Source organism: Sebastes fasciatus, chromosome 6 (assembly GCF_043250625.1).
Source record: "Sebastes fasciatus isolate fSebFas1 chromosome 6, fSebFas1.pri, whole genome shotgun sequence".
Lineage (NCBI taxonomy): Eukaryota > Metazoa > Chordata > Actinopteri > Perciformes > Sebastidae > Sebastes > Sebastes fasciatus.
In genome coordinates, this window is record NC_133800.1 from 34,078,619 (window position 1) to 34,089,379 (window position 10,761).

The window sequence follows — 10,761 nt, forward strand, 5'->3', positions numbered from 1 at the left end:
AATGATGATAATAATAATAATAGTAGTAGGAGTAATAATAATAATAATAATAATAATAATAATAATAATGGTAATAATAAATGGTGACATCAAGTGTTTGTGCTCGTGTTTTCAATAGAAACAAATAATAATAAATATTAACTATAAATTTACTTTATACTATATGAAGTTTGTATTGTATTTCATTTTATTTGGACTGTGCATAAAATGTGGTTATTGTATTTTATTAATATTAAAGGTTGGCACTATATGACTTTTTTTTTCATAAAAAATTAAAACATAGAATTAGCTAAAAAAATATGCAATGCTTTATACACATTTTATATGAATAAAAATATAATGTTTCTCTTGTTTTATAAATGAAAAATGAAGACTGATGTATCAGTACTAAATAAATGATATATTTCAGTTGCAGTTAATAAATAAAAACAATGCAGGAAGGCCACAGTTGAAAATAAAGCTATTTTATTGTCAATGCATTCAACGTGATTAGATAAACTATCAAGTAGTAAATTTCCGCAAAAGGAAGAAACACTGAAACTATTCCCCACTGACACAAAATATTACACTTTGTATTTCAAATCAAACAAATTATTTACACGGTAATGTATAGACTGCATCTTAAATCAATATCATTTTTAATATTACATGCACTCTGAAATATAGTCTGACATAATATCCCCAATTTGTGTCCATATTCATCGTAGACATGGAAAAAAAAAAGAAACTTGTTGTAAACCATGACGTGTGACTACATTTCTTCTCTATATTTGCATTTATATGATATAAAATACAACTTACTGTACATTTACACATATTTAAATCTTCCCTTATTCTCAAACGTTTAAGTGCTTCATAAATAGATCCGTTTTTTGAAGTCAAAAATGCATTTGCATACACCCAAAACATGACATTTTGTACACGGGGAGAAAAAGTAAACAGACCGAACAGGAACTAGAAGATCATAGTCCAAAGTGAAAACAAGTGCAAGGGGTGGTTTTGTATTTTTAAGGTGGCCGATGTCCAGTCGGACGGCTTAAATCCAGGCGGGGTCACAGTTAGAAAAAAGTCCCTCCTTTAATTAGTCTTTAAAAGTCAGTTGTGGGAGGTCATGTGACGTGACAGGTGATGCCGCTCCCGGAAGGACTCGTTGCAAATGGGGCACTTGAGTTTCTCCTCGCGCCGCCGCTTGACCAGAGGCTCCATGGCGAACTCCTTTTTGTGGTGGGAGCGCATGTGGTAAACCAAGTCCGAGGTCATGCGGAAGGAGGCGTTGCACTTTGCGCACCAGTTCTGCGCCGGCAGGCAGAGGGAGGTGAAGGAGGGCGGCAGGAGGGTGAGCGCCGAGGGCATCTGGAGCTGGATGGCCCCAGAGTTCTTGGGCCAGAAGGTGGTGGCGTACACGAACGGGTTCTGCTTGGCCATGCCGCCCGGCACGGGGCAGTTGGTACCCAGCTCCGCACCCTGCAGTTTGGCGGCGAGGTGGTCGGCCTGGTAGAGCCTGCTGGAGGAGATGGTGTCGCCCACCGTTGGGTGGCAGTCCAGCAGCTTGGTCGGCATCACCAGCGGCGAGATCTGGGAGAAGGAGCGAGACGGCTGGCTGAAGGCGCTCTTCCTCTCGCCGTTGCCCCCTTGGGTGACAGAGGTGAAAGCGCTGCCCATGGGTGAGGTTTGGGGCTGCTGCGTCTCCGACAGCACCTGCCTGATGTTGAGGTGCTTGTCTGACGGGTTGCTGCTGGGGCGACCGCCATCTTTGTTTTCAGAGTTGGAGCTCTGGAGGTTTTTGCTGCCGCCGTGGTGTTTGAGGTTCTGGGGAGTCTTCTTGACCTCGGTGAAGGCGCTGCGCTTGCCCTGACCGAGTTCTGCGGCGCCCGGCGGGGAGAAGGTCTTGTGGTTCTCCTCCAGGCCGTACGCCCCTCTGTAGTTCTGCGCAGACGTGGCGAGCTCGTCTTTAGACTTGGACTGCAGGAGGCTGGGCCCTCGGCACTCCCTGTCCTCGATATCCGCGAACTTCCTCTTCCCCGAGCTCTCGCTGCAGATCTCCGCCTCCTTGTCGCTCGGCGGGCTGGTCCGGTTGTTCTCTAGATCTCTGGCCAGGTTGTGAAAGTCTGTGGAGGGTTTGCTGGCGTCCGGGGGGCTGCTGAAGCCCTCGGAGCGGCCCAGCTTTGGGCTGGTCCTGGTCGGGGTGGTGTTTGGTCGCTCGGCGGTACTCTCCTTGCTGCTGGACTCCTCGTCGGCCCCCGTGATGCTCTGCAATCTTTTGGTGCAGCGGAACCGGAGATGGGCCAAGAACGGGAACTCAAACTGGAACCTCTGGCTGCAGTCTGGACACGAGTAGTGGGACGAACCTGCCAATACAAGAGACGGAAATCAGTTCTGACCTAAAGAGACCATCCTAAAGATTCCCACAGATTGTTGAAGTGAAATAAAGACTGTTGAGAACAACTGATAATGTCCAACGAGGACATGACCTCCTCACCTTTGCTCTTGGCGGGCGCTCTGCTGGAGCTGAGCAGCAGCAGGTCGATGAGGTCTTTGCCGTACCAGACCAGCAGCTCCTCGTCCTTCTCGATCCGGCGCAGCGAGCGGTACAGGAGCTGGCCGTTCTTCACGTAGGCCTCCAGGTTCTGCTCCTCTTTGTCCCGGGCCGACTGGACCAGCCGCAGCCACATCAAACCCTCCGAGGTGCTGTTGGCCGCCGACGTGTCCACCTAGACAAAAAAAACATTGACTTATTACTCCAGTGCAATAAGTTAAAGTCATTTTCAGGCAAATATTTTGCCTCAAAATCTTATTATTTTAATTAAAACACATGCAAATAGGTTAATTTAAGCTCACCTAACCCTTTCACACTAAATATTTATTTCTATAAACAAGTTTTGAAACACATTTTACTATTATTATTGACAATGATTGACAATTTGAAGCATTTAAAAAAAAAAAAAAAAACAGCTTTCCACTTGAGCAAAATGATCTGAAATGCATTGGCAGATTCTTCCCTTCTTGTAGAAATAATAAAAAATGGATTTTCATGACTCAATAAAGGATTGAATGACTTGTTTAGGTGGGATTTTGTTGCAGTGTAGTGTGACTGGTTTATTTTATATTTGAATAACTGCAAAGATCTACCAACATGACATTTTTGCTGCTCACACCAAATATAAGTTTCCACACCTTAAAACAAGACGCATTTCACTATTATTATTGACAATTTGAAGCATTATTTTTTTAAATAAATAGCTTTTCACTTGAACAAAATGATGTCAAATGCATTGGCAGATTCTTCCCTTCTTGTAGAAATAATAAAACAGGATTTTCATGACTCAATAAAGGATTGAATGACTTGTTTAGATGGGATTTTGTTGCAGTGTAGAGTGAAAGGCTTATTTTATATTTGAATAAGATAGCTTATTAAAAAACGTAAATAAGACTGCAAAAATCCACAAAAATGACATTTTTGCTGCTCATGCATGGGGATATTTTTTCCAATTGCAGCTTCTTGCTCCACTTATGCAATGCATGGACAAAAGGCCTGAATCTGTAATAATATATTATATTTTGCAGCTGCACAACAAGAAAATTATACATAAAAGAGATGTTGACAGGTTTTTTAAGATGCTAGAATTTAAATTTGAAAATTACATATATAAAATAAAATAGTGGGCTAATTAAAAAAAAGATAAAACATGCAGAAGCTTGAATTAAAATAAATGAATGAAGACTCACTCACCCTGAAGATGTAAGGTGCTGTGCGTTTGTCGGTGGACTTCAGTGCGATGAAGGCGATGCTGTCGTACAGCGACGTGTGGCTCAACACACAAGGCCCGAAGATTGCGTTTTCTGGGATGTCGCACGTCGTGAAGACGCTCGTGAAGATGTCCGTCAGACACTGCTGCACCGCTTTGGCGTCCCCATCCCACACCAACTTCTGAGAGCTGGACTCCTCCATGTCACACTGCAGAGAGGACACACACACTCTGTTACATTTGTCCCATTTCCTCTTCATTTGATCAAATGAAAACTGTGTGTTTGTTGTGTTTCTCTGTTTCAGCCTCCTCTGCTGCTGCTGAGAGGGAATAAATCTCTTCCTGGACAGATTGGCTATCCCAGCTGTCAGGGCGTCGTTTGGGGGCTTTTTCTTTCTTTCTTCCTCTCTCTTTTTTTGGCCAGGCTTTCTAATTAATTCAGACCTCGTAATAAGTTCATCACCTCCTGCATCCTGATGATGTGCTCTCCAAATGTTGTCAATTATACATATATAAAAGAAAATTCAAAAAATTCAAATTCGCCAAATAATTATAACAGACCGAACGTAATAATAATCATCCAAATCACATTATTATTTTTATTGGTATTATTCTTTTTAATATTATGTGTTATTATTAATGCAACAATTTAGGAAAATCTCCAATTTTACCACATATCTGATACAATTATTATCGTTATTTTTGTGTTGTTTTAATTACTATTATTTTGTGTTATTATAAATATTATTGTAACAATTTAAGAAAATCTAAATTTTTTCCACATATCTGATAAAAATGTTATATTATTATTATTATTAATATTATTATTTGGTGTTATTATAATAATTATTATAACAATGAAAACATTTCTCCGATTTTACCACATATCTGATTACAATATTATATTATTATTATTATTATTATTATTAACAATAATATTAATAACTTAAATAGTAATATCTCTTTTTATTTATTATATTATTTTAGATAAACGGTTTATGATGATATAATTTACCTGTCTCTCTTTATTATTATAATAATATATATTTCATAAAAGCATTAGTATTAATATTATTATTTATATTGGCATTAGTAGACCTCTGTCTGGTCAGCTGTAATTGTTATGATTGGAGGCATTCAAAACGAAAAAAAATATATTCAATATTATTTATTTAAATATTTCTATAATATCCCTTATCGTGCTTTATATTATGGTTTTATTATCATATATTCTATAAATGCAATACTTATGTAATATTAAGGCTTTTCATATTTTTGTTTATTTGTTAAAACTAACACCAGGATCGTTATTCCTTATGAAATAAATAAATAAATGAATGCATGTAAAGCTGCTCTCCTCTCAGTGGGAGCTGCTGAGGTCCGTGCATGTCCAATGCAGAGAGAGAGAGAGAGCATGTCCAATGCAGAGAGCATGTCCAATGGGTTTCAAGTGGACTGTCAAAGTCACTGATTTCATGTCAGCCAACCTTTCTCTCCTTTTCTACCAGCAGCAGCGTATGCACCGCCTTCATTACTTCATTACCATAATCCTCCACGTTCCCCTCTGAGACTCTCATTAAAGCAGCACGAACACTTCATTAGTTCTTTTCTCCAGGTTCGAACCGTTCGAACTCTGCGTGTGCGCGTTTCGAACCCTCCGTGTGCGTGTTCAGACGGCTGCGGCTCTGCGCGCGACGTTCCAAATTCTATTATAGAATTTAAAAAAATAACAATGTTTCAACGCTGTCAGAAATATCTGCTCTAATCGCGCGTATTTCCAGTCTGTGCTGTGATTATTATGATGCTGCACAAAAATATATCTGACATTGAAGATTACAAAATTATTTATTTTATTTATTTTATTTATTTTATTTATTTTATTTATTTTATTTATTTTATTTATTTTATTTATTTTATTTATTTTATTTAATCAGGTAGTACTCATTGAGATTAAGAATCTCTTTTGCAAGAGAGACCTGGCCAAGACAGCAGCATTTAAACATACATTAAAGTTTCAGACGCCACAAAATAATAATTCATAGCTCTTTATAATGTTGCTTTTTGGGGCCTTTTGTGCATTATTATAGTCACTGCTTGATTTATTTTTATGTTTAATTCTTCTATTACCGCTTTATAACACGTAATAAATCACTGGACAACCACTCAAACAACTTCCACCGTCACACAGCTTGTGCACTATAAAGTAAAATGATAATTAGATTCATAAAATACAATACATTGGAGCAAAAGTTAGTTTTGCGCAAAGCAAGGCTGACATTTGCGCATCTAAGCGATTCAATTCAGTAATAAACAGGCTGATATGAACAACTGATAACAGTGATGACTATAGTGAGAACAGATGAGATGTCCATCCACAAATATCGGCTGTTGTTTAGCGACTGTACGCGCAGAGAAAGCGAAGCTCCTCTGATTTTAATCTCTGATTTGATAAATAAAAACTGTGCAATCTGATTAAATAACCCTGGAGAGTTTTAAATACATGTTTTTTCTTAATCCTGCTGATTTTGGAGCATTTGATATCTTCCTAAAGAGGCTCAACAGCAACAGAAAGGAACATTCTGCGCACGATGCAGAGGAGAGGCTTTCCAAAGTGTCTCTCAGCGCTGCGAGCATAAATGATTTATTTCTGGTACCAAACAGAACCTCGTTATGTTCAGAGGAACACAAGAAATTAAATATCTGACAATGACAGTCTATGTAGTCAAGTTCAAATAAGAGAGAAGAGATAAAGAGCGGAGTGTTTGCACATCAATATCTGTTTATATATAATGTTTATTTTTGTTTATAGCTTATTTTGTATATTGGTAGAAATTCAATTTTTTTATTCTTATTTTATTCTAACGTTTTTATCTATTCTTTTGTTATTATACTGTTTAACTTGCACCAACAATACCAAAGCAAATTCCTAGTGTATATACCTCTTACACCTGGCAATAAACACCATTCTGATTCTGATTCTGATTCTAATCCAGAAGCTGGAGGAGAGCAGTCATTCAGCCTCAGTGCTGGGTGGTGGTAGATGGGTAGACTGGAGGAGGGGAGGGGGGGTGTTTAACCCATCTGCTAAAACCGTGCCAGGATGAAAACTGAACTAAATCAGAGCTGTGTGGCAGCTGAAACATCTGCGTTTTTCTTTCTCTCTTTCACAGGATGTGTAGCTGCAAAAATAACCCATCTCTCTCTGTCCTGCTCTTAAAAACTCTCCAAACCACACACTCTTACAGCTTTGCATTGCACAAAACCTACCTTTCTGTCGATGAGGAGGAACAATAATCCACAAACGAACAGCGAGCGATGCTGCGAATCAGAAAAACCCTGGTTGCAACCTCCAGAGGAAGAAAAAAAGCCCCGAAAAGCAGCAGCAGCAGCAGCAGCAGCAGCAGGAGGATGCGGTGATGGAGAGATGATGGAGGTGATGGAGATGGAGATGCGCTCCTGGTCTCTGCTCCGTATAGTGTCAGTACATTTCCCAGTGGTTTTTGACAGTGCTGCTGCTGCAGATAGAGGCGACACTGGGAGCTGCTCGGATAAAGGCAGACAGACACAGAGAGAGAGAGAGATGGAGAGATGGAGAGAGAGAGAGAGAGAGATGGAGGCGTGCAGATGGGGCTCGATGCTCTCTGGCTGACTGGAACACACCGACACACACTTTTTGTTTGCGGCACATAATCTACCCAATGAGGCGTGTCACTCTGCGTCTCCTCCCTTTAACTCTTCACTCACCGACTGTCTGTCATTTCATGCGATTTATGGGACGAGCAGAGAGAGGGATAAAGACCCCCCTCCCCACCATAAAACCCCCTCTCCCATTATTATTGTAATTCTAATCACAATAGTTGCTGGTTGTGTTAGAATAAAGTGGCATTTAAGGAGGAAATGGAGGGAAAAAAGTCACGTTTTTATAAGCACAATTCCATGCATGAGAATAAAAAAAACACAACATTATTATTATTATTATGAGCCTATTATTATCATCAGCATTATCATTATTATTATATTATAAAAACAAACAAAAAAATCAGGGGTGACACTCATGCATATTTAAATATATGCTAATTAAATGGACTTCCATTGTGGTTTTATGTGAAGTGCTTTCTGGACTCAAACATCATCATCATGCAGCACCGGAGCACCAGGGTTTATACCCTCACCCAGCCGGCTCTCCACGCCGCCAGAGCGGCTCTGCATCCCGGGTAGAGTCGCCGCGGAGCTCCGCTGCTGCTGCTACTGCTGCTGCTGTCTGTACTGTGTTCAGGCTCATTTAGGGGGCGCCAGTGTATAATCTGCATTGAGTGAGTGAGTGAAGGCTCATAGTTAGATGGAGGGAAGAGCTGCAGGTCAGGTGCAGCTCAACAATGATGATGATGATGATGGCAGGCTTTTACTTGTCTTTGCAAGAAATTTGTGAGTTCTGCACACTGAAGTGTTCTTAAAACTATACTTACCTCTTAATACTTAAACAATTAATTTTTGCATTGAGTGAAGGCTCCTATTTAGATGGAGGAAGAGCTGCAGGTCAGGTGCAGCACTGATGATGATGATGATGATGATGGCAGGTTTTTACTTGTCTTTGCAAGAAATGTGTGATTTCTGCACAGTGAAGTGTAGTTAAAACTATACTCATCTCTTAATACTTAACCAATTTATTAACATAATTAAATGTATGTTAAGCTTTTTATTTTTTTTTACTTTCATGTATTTGTTTTTGTAACTCACATTTGTTTTTTAAATTACATCACTTTACTGTACCTTTAAAACCAGGATAAGACAACAATTATTGCCATATCGCGATATTACGATATACAAAATCTAAGACGATATATAGTCTCATATCTTGATATCGATATGGTATTGATATTTTTCCCAGCCCTAATGTACTTTAATGGGAATTTGTTGGTTCTCTGTAAATAATAATATAAAGAGTACAGTCTAAATGAAAAGTGCACGGAAATAACTTCTGTTATGATTTAGCGCTACATAAATAAAATTGAATTGAATTAATGTTTTCATAGTACAGGTGTTGCAAGACTTAAATGATGGTGTTTAAAGAATATATTTACAGGTTTTCACAATATTATAGGCCTACTGGAATAAGAACATTTTTCTAGCTTTTTAATGGATATAATAACTGACCACACATATTTTTCTTTAGTCAAGTAACAATAAGAAGACAAATTATTTACACCTGATTTGGTGTTATATGCATGCATTTTTTTTTAACAATAAATGCAACCATGGGCAATCGAGGCCTTTTTAATTCATATAAAAAATAAAAATCAATTATATCATCCACATACTATTCTCGGTCTAAGAATAAAAGAAAAATTAATAACAGTTAATGTAGTTTTCACATTCCCATTAATGCACTTGGAGCTGTTTATTTCTGAAAAGTGTTTTTGAACTGCGAGGAAAACCAAAACACTGAATAAATTACATCCAAATTACATTTATCAATTATTATTTTATATTCAACTAAACACCACTGGTCAACATGACATGACACATTCATATTAATCTTATGTGTCAAGTGTATTTTGCTCAACTGAAAAACAAATAATCTGTGATATTATTTCACTATAATTTCTGACAAATTCTGCAATTTAGAGACATAAAAGACACTTTTGTTATTTTTAAGAAAAAAAAGGCAACTGGCAGAAAAAGAGGAGTTTTGATTTCTTAATTTTTGGTGGAGAAGTCCAGCTTCAAAAGATACCTGTTAATTTGACATAAGACTTGTGATGTAATACGTGACCATGGAGGTCAAAGGTCAACAGCAACATTAAAACAGAGGTGCAGCCAGCGACCTGCTGCTTGAAGGTGTCTCAGCAGGGAAGAAATGAAAGAAAGGGAAGTGTTGTTGGTCAAACTGCTGCTCTTCAAATTAAACTGCTGATCTGTTTCTACTATCACTCGATCGTAGCTGTAAGTCTCCAACTGTAGCAGCAGCAGACGGCACTGAACCTGAACTCATTAACAGTCTTAAAACAGGGAAACATGAGGGGAAAGTAGTCGGAATCAAACAAATCAATTCCTCCTCGCTTCCCTCCGCTGAGAGTAAAAACATGACAAATGACAACCTCGTGACAGTAAGTGATGAAGTATTTCACAACCAAATGATTTTATGTCCCACAAGACAAAAAAATGAAGATAAAATATTTAATATTTGTGTGTGTGTATTATATTTGGATTCTGATTCAGTAAGCGCTCTCCTTGTTTTGACACTTTTCAGTGTTATTTTGAAAATTCTTTGTCTTCTGCTTCTTTTGTGTTGCCTTTATTGTGAAACTGTGGTTACAAAAGAAAAAAGAGAGAAAGAATAACACATTTTTGCAGATGAGCTGAAGCATCCTGTCGAGGACTGAATGATCCGTAGTGCATCAAACATTTTCTTGCAGAAAAATTCACACGGATGCACTCGCAGTACAAAAACCATGAGTGATAAAATAAAGTCGTCACAGCTCGCTGAGAGCTGCCGGGATCTGGCCTGAAAAAATCACACACTCTGACTTGTTCAGGGTTTTCAGTCTAGTTTGATGAAATCATTTTCATTGTTAAAGAATGTGTATGTGCAGACACGTCCATGCAAAAATAAGGTAGTCATAAGATGATAAAATAAAAGCAGCATTGGCTCCCTAAGCCCTTAGTCGCCTGTGAAAATTGTTAAAATGAAGAAATTGAAATAGAATTTTGTTTTACTTTTCAAGTAATTTTCGTGATTAATTATTGAAAGAGGCCTGATTTCATGTAAAGTGAAACACGAAGAAGTGTGCAGCAGAAATACATTTCACAAGAAAATATAATAAATTATAGTAAAATCATCAAAATCACCATCATGTATCCCATTTGATCACATCTCTATCGTGTGACGTGATTCTCTGATCTTTTTAGATTTTGTATTAAAGTTTAGTTTCTGCTCTGAAATCTTGAGAAAGAAGAGAAGAAATACTATCTGTGTTTCAACAGTTTAAATATCTCGCATGGTAGAAATGTAGGA

General features: G+C 38.2%; 1 protein-coding gene across 2 annotated transcripts; it reads right to left on the reverse strand.

The window, feature by feature from the left end:
• Positions 1-443: 443 nt before the first annotated feature.
• Positions 444-7,321, reverse strand: prdm8b (PR domain containing 8b). Of its 2 annotated transcripts, XM_074639440.1 has the most exons (4): positions 7,014-7,321; positions 3,731-3,955; positions 2,480-2,711; positions 444-2,348 (listed from the first exon to the last, which is right to left on the reverse strand). In XM_074639440.1, the coding sequence occupies exons 2-4, from the start codon at positions 3,947-3,949 to the stop codon at positions 1,096-1,098; spliced, it is 1,704 nt and encodes a 567-aa protein (XP_074495541.1). In that variant the 5' UTR covers positions 3,950-3,955; positions 7,014-7,321; the 3' UTR covers positions 444-1,095. The 2 variants fall into 2 exon arrangements, with proteins under 2 accessions (XP_074495541.1, XP_074495540.1); XM_074639439.1 differs by lacking the exon at positions 7,014-7,321 and having other exon boundaries at positions 3,727-3,863.
• Positions 7,322-10,761: the final 3,440 nt, after the last annotated feature.

Coding starts and splice junctions, on each gene's coding strand:
- prdm8b (XM_074639440.1), bottom strand. CDS start 3,949: ATGGAGGAGTCCAGCTCTCAGAAGTTGGTGTGGGATGGGGACGCCAAA. Junction 2,712..3,730: donor CAGCACCTTACATCTTCAGG/GTGAGTGAGTCT, acceptor TTTTTTGTCTAG/GTGGACACGTCGGCGGCCAA. Junction 2,349..2,479: donor AGCGCCCGCCAAGAGCAAAG/GTGAGGAGGTCA, acceptor TTGTATTGGCAG/GTTCGTCCCACTACTCGTGT.